Source organism: Mastigoproctus giganteus, chromosome 8 (genome assembly GCF_048544385.1).
Source record: "Mastigoproctus giganteus isolate SK-2022 chromosome 8, ASM4854438v1, whole genome shotgun sequence".
Classification (NCBI taxonomy): Eukaryota; Metazoa; Arthropoda; class Arachnida; order Uropygi; family Thelyphonidae; genus Mastigoproctus; species Mastigoproctus giganteus.
The window spans coordinates 192955251-192979186 of record NC_143582.1 but is presented as its reverse complement, the minus strand read 5'-3'; the positions used below and the strand labels follow the sequence as shown (position 1 = coordinate 192979186).

Below are 23936 nucleotides of genomic sequence, written 5' to 3'. Positions count from 1 at the left end.
AGCAGATTTTCGAGAAGTTGAAGCTGATTGAGAAGGACAAGGTTTCTCAAAATGGAAAGTGGAATGCAATGTGCTATCATCGGCAAAACTATGGATAGGATTTCCAGTCAATGGAAGAAGGTCATTAATATACAAGAGGAAAAGAGTGGGGGAAAGAACTGAACCTTGGGGGACGCTGGCATTAGTGGAGAAGTTAGAAGACAGAGAGCCATCTACCATCACTCTCAGTGAGCGATCACAGAGAAAACTGGATAACCAATTACTAAAAACAGTTGGCAAACCATAAGATGGAAGCTTGTTTAGAAGACCTTTATGCCAAACACGATCGAAGGCCTTTGAGATGTCAAGAACAACTTCTTGTGTTTCACCGAACCTTTCCATTGAATTGTCCATAAATGGGTAACATAACCCAGAACATCACCAGTGGATCGACACTGACGGAATCCATACTGGCGATCGTTGATCAGATGGAAGGTTTCTAGGTAGTTTAAGAGTTGGCAGTTAATTGATTTCTCCATTACTTTAGAAAGAGTAGAAGTAATTGCAATAGGACGATAATTGGATGGGAGGAATTTGTCACCCTTTTTAGGAACTGGCTGGATATGAGCAAATTTCCAAGCAGAAGGAAAAACACCTTTGGAATAAGAAAGTGAAAAAAGGCGGCAAAGAATAGGAGTGAGTTCAGGAGCACAGGTTTTGAGAACAAGTGGAGAAATACCATCTGGACCTGGAGCTTTCTTAGCATCAAGATTCGTCAAAATCCTTCTGACATCCTTTTGACGGAAGACCACAGGAGGCATTGAATGGAGCGTGTTGGGAATGGTGGGAGGTGTTTTACCAAGATCATTAATACATGAGTTGGAAGAAAAATGGGATGCTAGCAGCTCAGCTTTATCCTTGGTGAAGTGACAACAGAACCATCTGGTTTGGACAGAGGTGGGAGCAGAGATGGGCAAAAGTTGCAGCCAATAGCTTTGGCAAGAGACCAGAATGCTCGGCTATCATTAGGGCAAGAAGCAAGTTTTCTACTCTTAGCCTGTTCAAACTCTAGTTTGGACTGATTAATAACTGCTTTACAATTGTTGTGAGCTTTGGTGTAGGCGGAAAATGAAACTGGAGAATTAGCAACAAGCCAATTACGATATGCAACATTCTTCTCTTGAACAGCCTTAGCACATTTATTGGAAAACCAAGATTTAGATAAAGGATGAGATTTTAAAGTGGAGTGTGGGATAAAGGATTCCATTCCTGCAAGAATAATTTCACTGACACAATCTGAGCAAACGTTGACATCAGAAGTTTTGAAACAGTAATCCGACCAAGGAAAAGAAGAAAAGAAGTCTCGTAGGTCATCCCATTTTGCATTCTTGTAATGCCAAACAACACGAGGTTGGGAATAGCCATGAAATAAAGGTTCCACTGTAGAAGAGACAATCACCAAGACAATCACTAAAGGACCTCTCACTTCGACCGTGTACTTAGAAGGGTTGTTTGTGAGAAAAAGATCAAGCGTATTGGCTGTATGATTAGGATTGTCCGGTATTCTTGTAGGTAAATGAACAATCTGTGCAAGGTCATTAGTAATTGCAAAAGCCTCAGCATCTTGACCAGCTGGGTCGGTGTGACTAGAAAACGGAAGCCAGCTGGAGTTGTGAACATTAAAATCACCAAGGAAGATTCCTCACTGTTAGGAAAGTTGGACTGGAGAAAGTCAAGTTGCAAAGAGAGGAAGTCAAAGAGCTCCAAGTGATTAGTGGAGTTGGGAGAACGGTAGAGACAACAGATTAATTTGACACAATAAGGTAGAGGGATTTTAAACCAGAGAAGATCAAAGAGAGGAGATTCCAAACTGCCAAGTCTCTGACAGGGAATATCAGAACGGACATATGCACAAGTACCACCTTTGAGGCGAAAGGAATCATACAGCAAATAATTTGGGCATCTGAGATGAGCAGTAGTTGAATCAACCGATAACTGAGATTCTGTCAGAAAAGGTACATGGGGTTTGGCAGACTGCAAGTGGAAATGGACATCGTTAAGATTAGAATTGAGACCACGTATATTTGTGAAATGAATTAGGAAGTGCTTGGGAGGTTTACATCTTTTCGCAGATAAGCTTGCTCTATTAGTTTGACAATTCATGGTGTATTCAATAGTAAGAAAAAGTGGGTGGGACATGCTATATGAAGTAATGAAATTTTTGGATATGGCGTACACATGGTAAGAATATACCCAGATCCTTGACATAACGTGGCCTCGACAATGCTCCCCGCATACACACTACTCTGACTCCCTCCAGTCACTATCTGGCAGAGTAGAGGTAGCAAGATTATACACTAGCTGATCCGGAAGCCTCCTAGAGAGTTACCAATAGGTTCGGTCCAGTGTACTAACTAGCGGCCGGCCTGCGAACACTGTTTTAGAGCTGTACCCTCGAAATATAAGGAATATTGGATCTCGCCATGATGTTCATCATAACCTCAAAAGTCGTCAATTATACTGCATGATGGAAGAGATAGGGAAGGGTTGACCGGAACTTAGCTCTAGAGACTAAACATGGATTCCACTACTTCAAGCCTCCAATAAGCAAAGTGGTGGTATTGCACCGGTTGATGAGAGTCATCTACCACCATATAAAAAAGGATCTCTCATCACTTTAACCTAGATGAAATACAGGCAATTCAAGGACTGAGAGACTACATTGAAAACATTCAGTTTATGGCAGAAAATTTAAAAACTGTTTTTGAAACAATTGTAATGTTGCCTTGCTCAACACCTGAGTGTGAGAGAGGTTATAGTTTAATGAATAATATTACCACAGATTTAAAGGCATCATTGCTAATTTCAAATGTGGCTAGTCTCATGTTTATTAATTCTAATGGCCTATTGCACAATTCACTCCAAAAAAATACGTTCGATTGTGGTTAATAAATCATCGTTCGGCCACTGACTTAAGATCAAGAGTTTTCTCTGATGAAAAAGAAACTGAAAATGCATCACGCAAGGTTTTGTGGAATATTTTTAAATAATAATAAAAATATAAACATCTATGCAGTCAATTCTTAACAAATACGAATTTTTAAAATTATATTAATTCAGTATATTTCCATATAATAAATAACTTTATACCTAAATGTTAATTCATTACTATTTACCTAACAAATTTTGGCTTCCTTGTGATTTAATTTTTACTCTAAGCGATTTTTCAATGTAGTATTCCACTGGCAAATCTCAGGGAATGTTGTTCTTGGGAAAGATAAGTTAAGAGACAAAGTAGTATATTTTCGTACTAGGAAAGTGGAAACTTTTACCACTTCTCAACAGCAAGTATAACAAACATTACTGGACATGCCGCAATGTTGTATAGTTCGATGTTGATTGCCAAGTGACGCACTAAAATTTTATTTCATTGACTATCAGAAGTTTTTCATATGCTGATTACCATAATATAATATTATATTAAAAAATTGCTTGTTTTATTCTATGTGACCAAAGTGAATTCAATTAATAAGCCTGATGTGCACATCAGGCTTATTAATTTGCTTTTTGTAACCTAGAACCAAGGAGTTCTGTTTGCTCTTTAAATAAGTTTAAATCATAGACCAAGTCATTCAGTTCTTCTTGCTTAATTCTTAATTAATTATTTTTCTGGTTGCTAGTCCAAATCTGTTGAATGGGATGTCCAGCAATGTCTGCAACACAAAAATTCTCACAATATTCATCAAATGATTTCTTCATCCCATTATTTTGGCAGATCTGGTATCACCAGGTTTTCATTATGTGGAACAGGCTTTATTGCAGGTAATAAGTTAGGATATCTGATGTTGGGTTTGCTTTTTATGGATATCTCTGATATTTTTGTCATGCCTAAAGAGCAATTGTCAATGTGGTTGTTTGGTTCTTGCCACAACACAGGAACAGCAAAGGGCATACTTTTAACTTTTCTTAGCCACACCCTCAGATGTGTGATGCAGATAATACAGCCCATATCTGGAGTCCAAGTTTTGTCCTGGTCATCAATATTTTAACAAAGTGCAAAGAATATGCATATTTAGTAATACTATAGATTTTCTTCTTCAAGTTGTTAATAAACTGTCCACACATGTAGCAGAAATTGTCAGGGTGATTTGGACAATTCCTTTTCTTCTGCTTAAATATTTTAATACAGTGCTAAGCAAAACAGAAAAGAAATAAACAATATGCAACAGATATGAAAATAAACTCTACACATACTATCACACAATAGCTGTCTTTCTGTTACTAAGAGAGGTGTGAGCAGACAGACATTGCTGAACATGTTATGTTCAGCTGTGTCTATCCCTCCCCAACATTGCAGCCATCCATGAGCACATGCAAACATTATTATTTGCAGGTAATGCAACAGTTCAGCGTCATATCTACTTCCATAGTTAAGTATAGATAATATGGATGAACAAAAAAATCTGTGTAGAAATTGTGATGTGATATGAAATTTTAATTATTTTCAAAATCAATGCATAAAAATTGACTGCAAACAGCTGATGTACTAGTGAAGGTAAAAATCATATTGGCCAGTGTTATTAGAAATAATGAGCAAATGAAGTTGGTATTTTTATTTGGCTGATGCTGTATAAGCTTGCTTCCTTGCATCAATTTGCATTACTAATATTAAACTACAAATGTCAAATGGTAAGTATTCAGGTAATCCTAGAAGCTACTAAGTTTTTTATATCAACTAAGAAGTACTGTTCAAGGTTTACACCAAAACTGATATTAGCTAAAGTGGCAGAGAAGAAAAATGCATGGAATTATTATGCATAACCTGGTCTCCAATCAAGTTACATGGGGAGGATAGATATGCTAAAGGCAATTATGAGAAGTCTCTGTCTAAGAGTACAAAGAATTCTTTGCTTATGACTGGAGGGAAAAGGATGGACCATCCTGGTTCACTTGTTATGAATGGCAAAAGATTGGTGAAGCTATAGATGCAAATATTTATAGATTTGTAGATGCAAATATTTATTCCACTTATAAATAAGTGGAATAAATATTTGCATCTACATTCACAAGCAAGGAATGTTTTTAGAAATGGTGATACCAGAAGTCTAATACTGGTTGGGAAAGTTAAATCAAGATTTTACAATAAATGAAAGGAATTTGTAAGACAAATTGTCGCTGATGGAACCTATCCAATTAGATTAAAAGCAACCTCAGAAGAGTTAATTAACCTGTTAGTTATAAGAATGATAGTGTGAATATGCATGCAAGTGAAGCACAAATATAGATTCCCAAAACAAGATTTAAAGTCAGAAAATTCTGATTTACCTTCCAGTTATTTTACTTTAACTTTTTTACTTTAAGTTACTAAAATTTCAACACTCCACACATGATTTGATGATTGTTGCCCTCCTCGCCCGAAACAAAACATAGAGAAGACAGCAGCAATCTTCCACAGAAAACAGTTCTGGCAATGAATTGCACCCTTAAATCTAATAGCAAAATTCAAGTATTTCTTTAAATATATAGGGAAACTGTTCTAACGTGATGGTCTGGGCTCCCTACAGACACATGTTTTTAGGGAGCCTAAATGCTAAGTTTCAATACATTTTTAAGGTATCTGAAATTTATGAGTAACAAAATGACAAAACTCAAATGCATATTTTGATTAATTAACTTTTTTCAGTTTAGCAAAATAAACTTACAGCTGGTGTTTGATTTGTACATTTAAAACATTAACCACAGCCATTCTAAATATTACAAAACTAGCAGTGGCCACCAGTATACTTCTAAATTTTATAGTAAGCTTTAAAACCAGAAACAGATAACACAAATTTTTAATGATACACCAATTAACCTTTGAATTCAAATGGTTCATTAAAATATGAGCACTGCAATATACTTTGGAAATCATCCAACAAACTGTAGTGGGTAGTGACCGAGAATCCTCTGCAATTGCTACCTTGTGATTTTCATGTTGTTACTGGTAAAAAAAAAAAAAAAAAATCTTATTTTCAGAGGACTTACCCTCATATATAAATATTCAGTACTTTACTTGAATCCAAGAGTTTTAACCACAAATTCATCAAGGACATGGATTTGAAAAAGAAAGGAACAATTGTGACAAATATAAGATGCAAAAAACAAGCATGTAAGGCATCCTGGTTATAGGTAGAACACGTGAATAAGTAACTGAGAACTCTGCTATCATATTATTATGTGCATGATATTTATATATTTTACCAAATGCCAAAATGTTATTTTACCTGGGACAATCACAGTTTACCATTTGAGAATCCTCTTCAAGTCCAGAATTAGGCTCAGTACCATTTACAGAAGGACCAGAATTATTTAGCATAGATCTTAGTTCCCTTATTGTTTCTTTCATTTGTTCCAATTTCCTACAAAAAAAAAAAAAAAAAGTAATAAATTCAAGAATACCAAACAGTGATGCATTTCAGAAAGGTATAATAATACATATATAATTCTAAAAAAACAATTATATATAAAAGCATGCCCAGCTTTTTTTTTTTTAATGCAGCTGCTAATTTAAGTCTGTAATTAATTTTTCTTTATTACAATTTTCTGTGCAAAATAAAAAATACATTACCCAGATAGTCACCCGAGACAAGGGTTACATTCCCGAAACCTCCATGTATATTTTTACATAAGTTGAATCTTAAAAACAAATTGTTTAGGAATTCATTTTTTAGCAAAAAATCACTAAAAGAACATGAAAATATAAAAAATTAATATTTGTTTCTGCTCATACGTGTATGAATCTGTCTAGCTAAACATATGCAATGTAAATTTCATTTGCTTAGCAAGTCAGAAGATTCTTCTCTTAACTTTTTGGCCCTTCTCAAGAGACATATCAAGAGTAGATTGGGTGGTCGACCTCTTTCTCAGAGAGATTTAGCTGGACAAGTCAGCATAGATACAGCAACTGAAGCTTTCAAACCTCTAGGTGTTGGGATCCATTGATTCAATTTTGACCAGAACCTCAAGCTAGTCCCTTCACTGCAAATTTCATTACCTCGGCAGGAGGAAAATCTTCTACTTGATTTTCTTCCTCTGCTTTCCTGGGCACTTCAAATTTAATCAAATCTTCATTAGAAAGTTCCTTGTTGTGATGACTTTTGAGAAGCTCCATAATATCCTCTTCCTCCACCTTGAGCTACAGTTGCTGTGCCAACTGCACTGCACATACACATGTGAATTGCCTCTTCCATGTCAGATAATCCCTTGGAGTCATAAACAAGTTAAGGACAGAGTTTCTTCTAAATGTCACTCATCATTGTCAACTTTACCTGATTTGGTAATACAATTTGTGTAAAGATATGTTTTGTTGTCTAAAGATGTCTTGATAAATGTGTATAGTGGATCTCCCCTCCCCCACTGCCTCAAGAAATAAGGAAGGAATGAGTTTTAGAAAGATTGAAGTTAACTAGATATTATTATATTAGGACTGCAGGGGGTATATACAGTGTGCTGCCAATTTATTAGGTACACCTACCTAGTAGCATGTTGAGCCTCCTTTAGCCTTCAAAACAGCTTGAATTCATCTAGGCATGGATTGAACAAGATGCTGAAAACATACAAGAATGGAGTACCATGCAGACATGAGTGTGTCACGCAGTTCCTTGAGATTCAACGGAGGTGTAGGCCTGCAGCGAACAGCCCTTTCCAGGTCATCCCAAAGATGTTCAATAGGAGATTGAGATCCAGGGACTGAGCAGGTCACTGCAGCAAAGAAAAGTCATTGTCATGTTCCTGGAATCATTCCATAGTGATTCGGGCTTTGTGCATGGGCACATTCATGCTCTTTGCATTTCTTTTTCTTCTGAATAGATGCAAACATTAGAAATCACAAATGCTCTACCATGGAATACTATTCCAAGATCTGGAGTGATGCCTTCAAAATTCTCTCTAATTCCTAGACTGCAAAAGAAAGTAGTCAGGAATATAAATACCTCTTTTACAAAATCACTCTTCTCTATCACACAGATGGTCAATTTCTGCTATATGCTTTTCTATAGGCATGGTTCTACTGAATTATTAACTGTAATCTTTGTATATCTTTTTTTCCAAACAGTCCTCACATGTGCATCAGGTAATCACTATCCATTCACAATTACACCAAACTAGTTAAACTACCTCTCCTTTATTTTTACAATTTCAGTTTTTAAAACTACCTTCTTTCTTCTTATGAATATTTTTCACCATCTGTCTTCTCAATCCTCAACACATACACAGTACTCGAGCACTATAGGTTCCAACAACCATTCATGTTTGGGAGTTACCACAAATCTGTATACTGATGGGTGCAGGTCACTACAATATCACAAATCCATTCATTATTTTCTTCTATACTATCCTATTTCTTTTTGGATTTTAGCTATAGACAGAGTAATCCCTTATGTTGAAATTCAATATCAATTGGAATATCAAAGACACATGGTTTTACCTTTCAACATGCTGATATTACTGTTGCTTTAAATTTATTAATTAAATTAAAATGGCATAATCATTTACATATATAAGGTCTCATAATTTTCCTTACATTCCCATGTAAGTAAAACTGATTATATGAATATTATATCAATTCTTCAATGAATACCTCTGTCCATTGTCTAAAACAATATTTCTGCAAATCAGATGGAGATTTCCAAGACTGTGGTTTATTCTATTTCTGAATATTAATCTTCATTTCATAAAGAAGGTTAATGTTTGGAACCATCTTCTCTATATCATCATATTAAAACTGTCATTTTTATAATCATAAAGTAAACTGTCAATTTTTTGTTTGATGAAATTACTACTTTTAGGAAAGAATCTAAGCAGAAAATAACACATTGATACCTCATCACCATCTTGGATGGATGAAACTGGTCAACTGAAAAAGACTATAGTATAGTAACCATTTCATAAAGAAGGTTAATGTTTGGAACCATCTTCTCTATATCATCATATTAAAACTGTCATTTTTATAATTATAAAGTAAACTGTCAATTTTTTGTTTGATGAAATTACTACTTTTAGGAAAGAATCTAAGCAGAAAATAACACATTGATACCTCATCACCATCTTGGATGGATGAAACTGGTCAACTGAAAAAGACTATAGTATAGTAACCATGCAATGGACTAACCTCAACATTAGCGAAATTTCCAATGGCACATAAATGCCGAACATTACACTTTATCTATTCTACTTTATTAAGATTCTTAGCAAAGCTTATGAGGTGAGTACTAAGATAATAAGCTTTGCTAAGAATCTTAATAGATAATCAACAGTACTTCAAGCTTTCAGCTGTAAAATTGGTCTCTATTCTACTTTCTAACTGATACTATTCAAAGGTCTTAAATCACACTAGGCAGCAATCTGATCATAACCACTATACAGTAAATTTCATTATCACATCATTAATAATATTTTAGTGTCTTAATTTTAATATGACTATTTCTGAGGTTACAGCAGTTTTTATGGCACTTCTACATTTACAAGGATTTTAGATTTTATTTCACTTTCACCTAATTTAAAACCCAGTTCCAAAAACTGATTAAAAAAACACCAGTGACTTTATTATGTACTACACTACTGGACCACCTCTTATCCAGAAAGCTTGGGACCAAAGGCTTTCTGAATTCTGAGAGTTTCTGAAGTTCAGGTCCTCGGCAAGAGAAGATAGAACACTAGTGCCATAAATAATTAAAAACATTATTGAAAATAATGTTTTTAATGTGTTTTGATGTTCATTCTAATAAGCAATTTAATTTTATATTACAAAATTCTAAACATTAATCATTATATCTTGCTTCATGTTGAATAATTAGAGCCAGAATTACCACTCTTGTCATCAGATCAGGACATTTTTTAAAAAAAAAAAAGTCCTGTACAGTTAATGTATTTCATACATTTAAGCTTATTAGTAGTAGTAGTGGCAGTTATTTAAGGAGCAAACTAATAAGCATTACCAAAAAACCCTACCAAACCTAAAAACTACGCTACCCACTTCATCTGTCCATCCCAACTAATAATGTCTAATTCTTCCTTAAATTTATTCAAACTACCCCCACTTCCACAACACCAGAGGAAGTTTGTCCTAACAATCAATTTCCCTTTGGCTGAAAGCAAATTTTCGAACATCTATCTGCAACCAGCCTTCCTACCCCCTCCCTTATGTTTATGTCCCCAAATGTGCATTATCTGAGAAACAGAATTTTTTTTTTATGAAAACCCCAAACACGAGAGGCATTAGAACCTACAGTACTTAATACCATGCATGGGTTGGAGAATGAGAAGACTAAAGCAGATATTTTTTGACATTATACTTGAACTTCTGTAGATTGTAATTTTCAGGAATAATGTATGAAGGCAGATTGTTCCAGAAAATGAAAGTTGAATGAATAAATAAGGAAAAAGAAAAGTTGTTTCTGTGGATTTGAAGTTGGACAGTAAAAGGATGTTGACCGGTTGCGGCACGTGGTCAGACTGCTTTGGAAAAGAGAGCGGGAATTATAGAAGCCAATTCAGAAGAAGAGTGCCCATGGAAGTATCTACAGAAAATGCATGCAACAGAAACAGAACATATATAAGATTGTTTGTTTGTTGTTTGTTATTTAGCAGCATTAGCAACTAAGGTCATATTGCTCCAGGAATATGTGGTAGTCATTCCCTGACCTCTCCGCATCCTCCATATTTGGTGGTCACGGGCTCGAACCCCAGTCTAATCAAGAAGTGTGTGCTACGCACTGCTGCTCTGGCCCACCTGGCTACGGAGGCACCTGAACATATATAAGAGACAGAGTGGAGAGACTGTTAGAGATGAGTTATTAAGTAATCTAACTACCCTCTTTTGAATGGAATCTAGAAGCCTACTTTTCGCACTTCTGGGGAAGTGCGAAAAGTAGGGCAGATTTGCAATTTGTAAAGAGCGAACAGCTGTTTGGAAGAAAAGTAATGCTGGTAGCAAAACAGAAAACCCAGATTTTTTGATGCAGAGGAAGAAATATTTGTAATGTGTTTATGCCAAGAGAGAGATTAGAATTCAGGGTAATCCCCAATAGAGATATATGATCTTGCCTAGAAATTGGAGTGTTGTTGAACATAAACATAGGAGCAGAAGAATCCTTTTTGCGAGATGTAAGACAGGACTGAGTTTTAGAAGGATTAAAATCAAAGAAGTTATCTTTGACCCAGTGGAGAATTAACTGGAGATCAGCATTTGAGGAATTGTTAGTGGATATTTGAGAAGTTTTAGTATCGGTAAGGGTATCCACGTGTTGGACAAGATTTTGCAGCCCTGGCAAACACTAAGTGTTTAATTATATTTAGTCATTTTATTGACTTAATTGTTATGTTAAATTATTTTCTATAAGTAGCTTATAGTCCTAGTCAAGTTCCTTGGTTTATTTTGAATTTAGATAGCAATTTTGAAGGTTAATACTTAGTATCCCAAGATTTTACCCTTCATAACTTGTCGCCATTGTTGTCGTTATTTGGTTTTTAGGAGCATTGGCAACTAAGGCCATATTGCTCTGGGGATATGCAGTGGTCATTCCCTGACCTTTCCACATCCTCCGTATTTGGTGGTCATGGGCTCGAACCCCGGTCTAATCAAGAAGCGTGTGCTACGCACTGCTGCTCCTGCCCACCACCTGGCTACGGAGGCACCCGGGGTGAACGGGATCTATCCAGTTAAATTAAAGGAGGCAGCAAAAGTAAACAAACCCTTAGCCATAATTATGAGAGCTTCCTTGGACTCAGGAGGTCCCCATGAACTGAAGGTGTGAAAATGTACCACCAATTCACAAAGGAGGTTCAAAAGGTGACACAAGTAACTACAGATCTGTTAGTTTAACTTGTGGTTCAGGAAAATTAATGGAGGCACTGGTTAAAGAAGCACTGCAGGATCATCTAGACAAGACTTCAGTTATAGCTCGGACACAGCATGGTTTTGTTAAGGGAAAGTCTTGCCTGACCAATTTGATTGGATACTATGATGTGGTCACAAAGGAACTGGATGCAGGGAATAACTTTGATATCATATATTTGGATCATAGAAAGGCTTTTAATACTATTGCACATGGAAGACTGCTGTAAAAATTGGAGCGGTATGGCATTAAGGGCAAGTTGCTGCAATGGATAAAGGGATGGTTGGGTGGGAGATGGCAGAGAGTGGTAATAAATGGACACTGCTCTACATGGACTAATGTTATTAGTAAAGTCCACCAGGGTTTGGTGCTAGGCTCATTGCTGTTTTGTGTATTTATTAATGATATTGATGAAGGTATATCAGGCTTAATGTCCAAGTTCGCAGATGATAGAAAGGTTGGCAGGGTTGTTAATGATAGTAAAGGCAGTAAGAAAATAAACACAAGAAAGGCACCCGGGGTGGATGGGATCTATCCAGTTGTATTAAAGGAGGCAGCAAAGGAAGTAAGCAAACCCTTAGCCATAATTATGAGAGCTTCCTTGGACTCAGGGGAGGTACCCACAGACTGGAGATGTGCAAATGTCACCCCAATTCACAAAGGAGGATCAAAGGCTGACACAAGTAATTATAGACCTGTGAGTTTAACTTCTGTTCCAGGAAAATTAATGGAGGCACTAGTTAAAGAAGCACTGCAGGATCATTTACACAAGACTTCAGCTATAGCTCAGACACAGCATGGTTTTGTTAAGGGGAAGTCATGCCTGACCAATTTGATTGGATACTATGATGCAGTCACAAAGGAACTGGATGCAGGGAATAACTTTGATATTATATACTTGGATCTTAGAAAGGCTTTTGATACTGTTGCACATGGAAGACTGCTGCACAAATTGGAGCAGTGTGGCATTGGAGGCAAATTGCTGCTATGGATAAAGGGGTGGTTGAGGGGGAGAAGACAGAGAGTGGTAATCAATGGACACTGCTCATCGTGGACTGATGTTGTTAGTGGAGTCCCTCAGGGCTGGGTCCATTATTGTTTTCTGTATTTATAAATGATATTGATGATGGTATATCGGGCTTAATGTCCAAGTTTGCAGACGATACAAAGGTTGGCAGGGTTGTCAAGGACACTACTGACACTTTGTTTTTTTTTTTGGCTGATGTTGCATAAGCTTGCTTTCTTGCATCAAATGCCTCTACTAATGCTAATGCTACTGCAATAGGATCTAGAAAAGTTAGGCAGATGGGCTGAGAAGTGGCAACTGAAGTTTAATATTGACAAATGCAAAGTACTGCATATGGGTAGCAGTAACCCAAGAGAAAGGTACCAACTGCGTGGTACTACACTCAGGGAAGTGGAGAATGAAAATGACCTGGGGGTAACTGTGCAGTCAGATGTGAAGTTCTCTGAGCCTTGAATGGTTTGAGCAGACTCAATGCTGATGGAATTACTTCCGCTTGCTCAGATTAAGAACCTGAAGGTGCATAAATTCAAATTGAGGAAAGACAGTTGTAGAATTGATGTGCAGAAGTTTGCCTTTAGCCAGCGGGTAGTTGATTGCTGGAACAGACTTCCGTCTGTTGTTGTGGAAGTTGAAAGCTTAAATAAATTTAAGGCTGAACTAGATAAACATAGGGAGCGACTGGATGGGTGAAATGGAAAGGGTTTTTTTTTGGATGATACTCTATAAGCTTGCTTTCTTGCATCATTTGCCTCAACTAATGCTAATGTTAAATGCTAAATTTAAGCCGTTTGTGCAGGGCAATGTTTCTGAAACTGGAATGCAATGTGTTATCATCAGCAAAACTATGGATAGGATTTCCGGGCAATGAAAGAATTCCGGGCAATTAATATACAAGAAGAAAAGAATGGAAAAAGAACTGAACCTGAGGAACTCCATCATTAGTGGAAGTTAGAAGACAGTGTGCAGCCAGAGAGAAAACTGGATATCCAATTACAAAGCACAGTTGACAAACCCCAAGATGGAAGCTTACTTAGAAAACCTTTATGCCAAATATGATCAAAAGCCTTTGAAATGTCAACAGCAAATGCTTGTGTTTCCCATTTTCCATTGAATTTGTCCACAGATGGATAACCTAAGCCAGTATACCTTCAGTGGATTGACACTGACAAAATCCATATTGGCGATCGTTGATCAGATGAAAGGTTTCTAGATAGTTTAAGAGTTAGCAGCCAAATGATTTCCCCATTACTTTAAAAAGAGTAGAAGTAACTGCAATGGGACGATAATTGGATGGGAGGGATTTGTCACCCTTTTATCACTTAAGTCACTCTGAGAAAGATTAAGAATACCATCATCATTAAGTTTAGTCATTCCATTTAAAGCCTTAAACATTTCAAGCAGGTCTCCTTGCAAGTGCCTATTTCCAAGTATTGCAATTTGCAGAACCAAAGAACTCTATGCAGTATTCAAGAAGTGGCCTAACCACTGCCTTATGCAATTGGATAATCACCTCTTTGTCCCTACTGGCATTACCCAAAACCCTGCTGTTATAGCAGCCTGTGTACACAGCTCAGAATTTAATGTTGCACCATGATTATTCTTTTGCAAAATTTAATTATAATAGGCACTTGAGCTGAGAAGTGGCACTTGAGGTTTAACACTATTAAATGTAAGGTACTGCATATGGGCAACAATCCCATAATAAAAAACCAATTCGGTGGTACCACACTCAAGGTGTCGAATGAAGAAAGCCTACACGTAACTGCAGTCTGAGATGAAGTTCTCTGAACAGTACAGACAGGTGCCTTTGTTTCGAATAACAGCAAGTGTGCGGTCAATCACTTGCAGTGGATTCTATAAGGTATTTTAGTGTGTTTTGGCCTAATTTTAACCATTCTTCCATCAAAATATCATGCAGCTGTGACAACAGATGCACGTTACCAACAGCAATTTCTAAATGGGAGAAATTCAAGGATGTAAGCACAGAATTTACTGAGAGAGATACTGTTTAAAGTTTAAGCCTAAATGGATATCATATGAACCGATGAGATTAGTCACAGAGAATAAAAATGTAGGGTTTGATTATATATTAGCAGGGAACACAGAAACCTGCAGTAAATACAAACTAGTCTGCAATCTTGGCTAACAATGACCAAAAAAAAAAAAAAAAAAAGTAGTAAAGAATTCCTTGCTTATGTTATTACTAGAAACAAAGGAATGAACCAGATTGGCCCACTAGATATGAAAGGAATAATCACTGATGATCCTGTTCAGGTTGCTGACAAAATAAATACATATTTTGCATCTACATTCACCCACAAATTTTTAGAGATGGAAACACCTTAAGTACATGAAGTTATAATTGGGAGCTAAATGGTTTTGTGATAACCAAAAAGAAATTAGGAGAGAAACTGCTGAAGCTAAAAGTAAAAAGGGATCTGGGACTGATAGGATCTATTCAATTATATTAAAAGCAGCAGCAAGAGAGGTAAGCAAACTTTTAGCCATAATTATGAGAGCATCCTTGGATTCCAGGTCCTTATGGACTGGATATGTGTGAATGTTTCTCCTATTCAAAAAGGGAATCAAGAGTGAGGTGAGCTAAGCTTGACTTCTGCAATTCATGGAAAATAATGAAGACAATGATTAGAGAAATATTGCAGAATCATCTTTCCAGTAATAGAATTATATGGAAATCACAGCATGGGTTTCTTGAGGTGGATCCTCTCTGACCAATCTGATTAGCTACTATAATGAAGGCGCCTCCGCAGCCAGGAGGGAAGGAGCAGCAGTGCGTAGCACACGCTTCTTGATTAGACTGGGGTTTGAGCCCGTCACCATCAAATACGGAGGATGCGGAAAGGTCAGGGAATGACCACCGTATATTCCCGGAGCAATATGGCCTTAGTTGCTAATGCTCCTAAAAACCAAATAACAAACAAACACTATAATGCAATAACAAACTGCATACAATATTTTGCTTTCAGCAAGAGAGTTTGTCTTTTTTTTTTTTTTTTTTTTTTTTTGTCTGATGCCGTATAAGCTTGCTTCCTTGAATGATTTGCCACTATCAATGCTAACAGTAAATACTAAAATATAGGGTATATAAATTTTAAGAATAAGAAACAAACCTTTGTTTTTCTCTGGTATCAATTGTTTCCAAAATCTGTTGAGCATCTCTTACTGTTTCAACAGTGGTAGATTGAAACTCAGCAACTGGAACAGCAGTAGACGTTCCAGAATTGGTAGCTGCAAAGAATATGAACTTACAAAGAAGCCAGTTTCAAAATGCTTCACATATTTCTTAAATTCACAATTGTTTCTGTAATGAATAAATGCTACTTAACATCACAAATATTGTCACTTCACAAAAATGCATAAAACCTAACACACACACACACACACACACACACACACACACACACACACACACACACACACCGCATTTCACCTATCCATTTGCTCCAGAGGTTTGCTAGTTCTTCCTTGAATTTGTTTAAGCTATCAACTTCAACAATTATGGATGGAAGTTTGTTCCAGCAATCAACTGACTGCTGCCTAAAAGCAAATTTCTGCACATCTATTCTGCAATTGTCTTTCCTCAATTTGGATTTATGGCCCCTCGGGTGTATAATCTGAGCAAGAGAAAGAATCCGATCAGCACTGAGCTTGCTGAAACTATTCAAGACATTATACACCTCAATAAGATCACCTTGCAGGTGTCTAGTCTCCAGATGCTGCAATCTGCAGAACTTAAGCCCATCTTAGTAACAGCAACCCTTTGTTCCTCTCACTAATCTCTTTGCACTTCTCTGTACTCATCCAGCAACTCTACTTCCTTCCTAAAATGAGGCCTCCAGACCTGCATAGAGTACTGAACGTGTGGTCGGACCACTGCCTTATACAAGGGGATAATCACCTCCTTATCCATGCTAGCAAAATTCCTGTATATCATTGACAAGAGCATATGAGTTGCTCTGACAGCCTGTCTGCACTACTCAGAAAACTTCTTATCTGACTGCACAATTACCCCCATGTCTTTTCTATTCTTCAGTACCCTCAGTGTAGTACCGTACAATTGGTACATTACTGTGGGGTTGCTGCTACTCAAATGCAGTACTTTGCATTTGTCAATGTTAAACTTTGGATGCCATATCTCAGCCCAACTTTTCTAGATCTTGTTGCAGTAGCATACTATCATTAATGTCATTAACAACCCTGCCAACCTTTGTATCATCTGCAAACTTGGACATCAAGCATGATATGCCTTCATCAATATCACTGATATAGAAAACAACAACAGTGCCAACATTGAATGAATGTTATTAGGGGGGTTCCACTAATAACATTAGCCCACGAAGAGCAATGTCCACCAATTACCACTCTGTCTTCTTCCACTCGACCATCCCTTTATCTATAGCAGCAGCTTACCGGTAATGCCACACTGCTCCAATTTGTACAGCGGTATTTCATGTGCAAAAATAAAACCTTTTAAAACTGGGGAACACAGAGCTATGCATAAAATGGTCAACATATGTACTTATTGTATTAATCATACTTCAACTCTCTAAATGTTAAAGTGAAACATGAAATGTTTCATACTATTTATCTTTCAGACTAGAGAATTTGGTGTTAAGCACCTCTAGCCAGTGCACAGCATGAAGTTCAGTAATCATGAATAAGAATTGTGATTCAGCAGACTAAAAGGGAGAAAAGATTCTGTGTGCCATTTTCATCATAAAATAGATAGCACTAATTTCACCTTTTATTCATCAGTAATTCAGTAATTTGTCTGTTGCTGAGGGCCTAAACAGGACATCATGTGGCGTGGCATGACATAAAGGCAGAACATGTAGTTTTGAGAAACAAAAAAGTAAAAGTGGAAAATTTAACAAGAAGTGCAAAGTGAGAGTGACATGCCATTTCTGTGGCAAACTAGCATTAGCAGGGCTTATGATGCAAGAAAGCAAGCTTGTATCGCATCAGCCAAAAAAAAAAAAAAAAAAAAAAAACACCTTCCTATTTCACCCATCCTTGTGGATAAAAAGGAAAAATTGAATCAAACCTTCTCATAACAATCTCCCTATCTAACCCTACATGGTTATCAGATATACATTAAACCAGTGGTTTCCGACCTTTTTTTTAATAACAGTACCCCTAAGTAATTATTTATTTTGTTTTGCGATATATATATATATATATATATATATACAGGGTGTCTCAAAAATATTGGTACAAACATTTAGGGGAGGTAGGTAACATCTAAAGGAATGTGAATTGCATAGGAACCCATAACCGGAAACGTCACTGTAAGTCGGTACACGGCGCTGTTCATCAGTTCGTGAGAGGGAAAATTTCTGGTTTACTCATTCAAGCAGTAGTCGCCACATGAAGAGCATGCATCGATATACGAACTGTGAGCTGGCAGACATGCACCTAGGGTATGGATTAGCAGAGGGCCCACACCATCACTTCGCAATAAATGTGTGGGCAGGTATGGTCGGTGACTGCTTAGTCGGCCCATACCTGTTACCATCCTGCATGAACTCTGCTAAATATTGGATCTTTCTTGAACAAGGTCTACCAGGATTACTTGATGATGTTCCAGCAAATATGAGATGCAACATTTGGTTTCAACATGACGGGGTGCCTGCCCATTATGGACGGTGTGTTCGTGACCATTTGAACAGGCGTTTTGGGTGTCGATGGATTGGCCGTGGTGGATGCCTGGCCCCCATGCTCACCTGATTTATCGAACCTTGATTTCTTTCTGTGGGGTGGCCCTCAAATCTATCGTGTATGAATCGCCTGTGGAGACGGAAATGGATCTCGTGGCGAGACTCGTCTGCGCTGCTGCTACTGTCAAAGAAACTCCAGGTGTGTTCGACTGTGTACGCCAATCCATGCTGCATCGGTGTCACGCATGCATCGCGTCTCATGGTGGAACCTTCAAGCATCTGTTGTAACATCCAACTTGTACTCCATTGTTAATATTATGTCAAATAAATGTTTGCCACTAATTACTGTCTTGTGCCTCTGCTACTACTTTCCCACGACGTTTCCGGTTATGGGTTCCTGTGCGATTCACATTAATTTAGATGTTACCTACCTCCCCTAAATGTTTGTACCAATATTTTTGAGACACCCTGTATTATAATTTTATTCTTTAGATAGAGGTACTAAATAAACATCAATTATAAATCACCACAAAATTAAAAGATACCGCAATACCGTACACCTTTTTATAATGAAATATAAATATATAAATTTGAAAAAAAAATAATAAAAAATAATAAATAAATAATAAGTTTAAGTAACTTAAACCCAAATTGCATGGCACTCCAGTTGAAAACCACTAAATTAAACGACAAATCATAAATGTCCATTTTTATAATGAGTCGTGCTACTTTGTGCACCATGTAGGACAGTATGGTACATGTGTGATAGGCAACATGGGTTAATAAACCTTTGTGCATACATAAGATAATGCAAGCTAGCTGCAGTGGTGAAAGGGGTTGTGGTCTGCAGAACAATGCCTGTTAATGTCTTTGATTCCATAATAGTGGTGGGATTTTCTGTAGGTTGATTGCTCCCAATAACCAAATATAGAGACATGGCTTGTGGAAGCCATGCCTCCCTCCTTGGCCAGCCAAACCCCTGGTTTTCAACACAATATTAATAAGATCAGAGCCAAACTAGTCATTTTTAATGGCACATAAATGGAATAAGCTTAAACCTCAAGCACTATAGCAGTTATTGCCTAGTAAACCTCCCAAATACTTCCTAGTTCATTTCACAAATATACGTGGTCTCATTCTAATCTCAACGATGTCCATTTCCACTTGCAGTCTTCCAAACCCCGTGTACTTTTTCTGACAGAATCTCAGTTATCAGTTGATTCAAATACTGCTCATCTCATTGCCCAAATTATTTGCTGTATGATTCCTTTCGTCTCAAAGGTGGTACATGTGCATATGTCCATTCTGATATTCCCTGTCAGAGACTTGGTAATTTGGAATCTCTTCTTTTCGATCTTCTCTAGCTTAAAATCGCTTTACCTCATTGTGTCAAATTCATCTGTCGTCTCTACCATTCTCTCCAACTCCACTAATCACTTGGGGCTCTTGACTTCCTCTCTCTGCAACTTGACTTTCTCCAGTCCAACTTTCCTAACAGTGAGGTAATTTTTCTTGGTGATTTTAATGTTCAAAACTCCAGCTGGCTTCCATTTTCTAGTCACACAGATTGTCCATTTACCTACAAGAATACCAGACAATCCTAACTATAGAGCCAACACGCTTGACTTTTTCTCACAAACAACCCTTTTAAGTACAGTCGAAGTGAGTGGTCCTTTAGGCACCTCAGATCACAAGTTGATGATTGTCTCTTCTCCAATGGAGCCTTAATCTCATGGCTGTTCCCAACCTTGTGTTGTTTGGCATTACAAGAATGCAAAATGGGATGACTTACGAGATTTATTTTCTTCTTTTCCTTGGTTGAATTACTGTTTTGAAACTTCTGATGTCAACATTTGCTCAGATCAAGTCAGTGAAATTATTCTTGTAAGAATGGAATCCTTTATCCCACACTCCACTTTAAAATCTCATCCTTTATCTAAAACTTGGTTTTCCAATAAATGTGCTAAGGCTGTTCACAAGAGAAGAATGTTGCATATGGTAATGGGCTTGTTTCCTTGTTTCCAATTCTTCAGTTTCATTTTCTGCCTACACCAAAGCTCGCAACAATTGTAAAGCAGTTATTAATTATGGTTTGCCAACTGTTTTTTGTAATTGGTTTTCCAGTTTTCTTTTTGATCGCTTGATGATAGATGGCTCTCTGTCTTCTAACTCCTCCACTAATGCTAGTGTCCCTCAAGGTTCAGTTCTTTCCCCCACTCTTTTCCTCTTGTATATTAATGACTTTCTTCCATTGACTGGTAAAATCCTATCCATAGTTTTGCCAATAATAGCACATTGCATTCCACTTTCCATTTTGAGAAACCTTGCCCTGCTCAATCATCTTCAACTTCTCAAATATCCGCTACCAATTCCTTAAATGCCGATCTCCAGGTAATTCTCCAGTGGGGCAAAGACAACTTAGTTGATTCCAATCCTTCTGCCCCTACGCTTATCTTTGGTGACACTCCGATTTCTAGGCAAAATGATATATCTCTTTTGGGGATTACCCTGACTTCTAATCTCTCTTGGCACAAGCACATTACAAATATTGCTTCCTCTGCATCTAAAAAACTTGGTTTTCTCTTTCGCTCTCGGCATTAGTTTTCTTCCAAACAGCTGTTCACTCTGTACAAATCGCAAACCTGCCCTACCATGGAATATTATTCCCACATCTGGGACGGTGCCCCCAAAACCTCTCTCAAGCTTCTAGATTCCATTCAGAAGAGGGCAGTTAGGTTAATTAATGACTCATCTCTAACATGGTCTCTCCACTCACTGTCTCATAGACGTACTGTTTCTGCTGATTGCCTCTTCTACAGATATTTCCATGGGCACTGGTCTTCTGAATTGGCTTCTATAATTCCTGCTCTCTCTTTCAAAACAGTCCGAACACACGCCACCACCAGCCAACATCCATTTACTGTCCCACTGCAAACTCACAGAACGAACTTTTCACCTTTCTTGTTTATTCATTCAACTGCCGTTTTCTGGAACAACCTTCCTTCATATGTATTTCCTGAAAATTACAGTCTACAGAAGTCGAAGTCTGTCAAGAAATATCTTTTTTCGTCTTCTCAATCTCCAAACCAAGCACGGTACTAATTACTATAGGTTCTGATACCTCTTGTGTTTGGGGTTTTCATAAAAAAAAAAAAAAAAAACAACTAAATATTACATATGGAAAACAATTTCTTAACACACGCAAATATAGCTGCATTCTAGAGATGATGCCATCAGCCTATGATTAAGCTGAAGTTAGTTCTATTTCATATATATCAAGAAAAGGGAGGCACTAACTACTATTTTAACAAATTTATATACCACAATGTCCACAAGGCACATACCATTTTTTGAAACTTCCCTAAGAGTTGAAAGTTCTCGCATTATCTGATCCATTTGTTGCTTCTTTTCATTAAGCTCTAGTAGCTTATTTTCTAACTTTTGACGATGCCATTCTACAGATGCGGTACATCTTTCTTCATCTTCTTCCTCTTCATTGATACTGCCATCTTCAACCATAACAGACTCGACCTAATTATGAAATATTTTTATCTTTAAAGTTTGAATCACTATATTTGAAAAATGAATGTTACTTACTCTTAATTAGAAATAATATTCAAATTATATTCAGGATTGCATTCTAGTGGTGATGCAATGTTTTTTTTTCCTCCTAGATTAACCAGCCACAAATTTGTTTATTTGGCAAAAATGAACTTCTGCTTACATAACCATAAAACATATGCACTAATCACTGCTGAATTAGATTTTTAAGTTCATAACTTCTGAATTAATTCCTTGTATGTATATCTCCATTACTGTTGTACAAAATCAGTGATGCATTCACCCCCCCCCCCATTTACTCCAGTTTAAACGTGCTTTCAGAATTATGCAATGTGCGATGCCCACCAGTCCCCTTGTATTTTTTACAGGCGTGCCTATTGATTATAACAGATGAGTATTTGCACTTTAAGGTAATCTGTTATACACAGCAAACAAACTAAGTGAAAAAAGGTTGTGAAAGTTTATGTGAAAGGAAAAAGGAGCGAGGGTAAGAGACCATGGATCAACAAGCAAATATCAAGAAGTATGAAGATAAGCCATCATGGATTAACAAGCATCAAGAAGCATGAATGTGAAAGGAAGTTGAATAAGGAATTAGTACGAGCACCTTGTGATACTGTGGGACCAGCTTAAAAAACAGTGGCAGTACGTCCAGTAAAATGACAGTTGGATGGCCACAGGAATGAAAGCAACAGGAAGGTTAAAGAAGAATTGGAACTGAATATCCCGTGACACATTTATTCTTGTGAAATACTTATCATTAGAATAGAGCTTAGGATTGTGTAAGAAATATTTATAACACATATGTAATCGATATTAATTTTTATACTTAACTATGGAATCAATATATTCATTCTGGCTACATAAGTTTGGCTGAAATTATGTGTTGTGCCCCGATCTCCTTTTAGTTTGACTTCCGAGGACTTTTTTTTCTCACATCCCGAAAGGGAATTTCATAATGTGAGGAGAGCTCAAGTTAGAAACAAATACTGTTCTTCACACCCCTTTCCACTCATTAGCAGTAGCTTGCATGGTCAGATTAGATTTTTCAGAGAATTTTGATAAGTACTCTCATTACACAGTCCAAGTGGTCAAGTGAAGGAGGGCATTAGCACACAAATTTGAGTGGACTTTTGCTATACGTGGTTAAAAATCGTATTCATCACTGAAATGATTAATTGTAAACTCCTCTGACTTAGTGGCGGTGCCAGCGTATAAACAGAACATTACATCACAAGTATCACTGCCTTTGTTTTATTCAGCCTCACAAACATAAGAAAGTACTGTCTAGTGAAGGCAAAGGATATCTTTGGATATCAATTTTAGTGCATGGTATTAACCTGAAGGCCTTAATAAACTTTTCTTAATTTTCTTTTTTAAACTTTTCTTAATAAACTTAATAAACTTTTGTGTAATACAGTATTCTATTGTTTATATTTAATAGGGATTTGGTTGTTTGTCATAGCCTGTATGAAATTATAGGAAGATAAATGAAAAATAGTATGATCACAGTTGTGTGAATATGTAACTTAATTTCACTGAACCTGTTTAAAAATCGGGTGCTACATGCTAATTGCATGTTATTCACCCAGTTGGATAACCAGTCAGAAATCTTCAGTGTGTGATCGCATCAGTTGTTTGTTTTTGATTTTTTAGGAGCATTAGCAACTAAGGCCATATTGCTCCGGGAATATGCGGTGGTCATTCCCTGACCTTTTCCGCATCCTCCGTATTTGGTGGTGAAGGGCTCGAACCCCGGTCTAACCAAGAAGCATCTGCTACGCACTGCTGCTCCTTCCCACCTGGCTATGGAGGCGC

The 23936-nt window shown here is 37.1% G+C and overlaps 1 protein-coding gene across 3 annotated transcripts in view; it reads right to left on the bottom strand.

The window, feature by feature from the left end:
* The window catches only part of LOC150082125 (uncharacterized), a 645531-nt gene that overhangs the window by 447365 nt on the left and 174230 nt on the right, over positions 1–23936 (bottom strand). For all 3 annotated transcript variants that reach the window (XM_090379113.1, XM_090379114.1, XM_090379115.1), the window contains 3 exons: positions 21902–22088; positions 16011–16128; positions 6243–6377 (listed from right to left, as the gene is read on the bottom strand). In XM_090379113.1, the coding sequence (XP_090235239.1) occupies positions 6243–6377; positions 16011–16128; positions 21902–22088 (440 nt within the window). The remainder of the gene's footprint in view (positions 1–6242; positions 6378–16010; positions 16129–21901; positions 22089–23936) is intronic.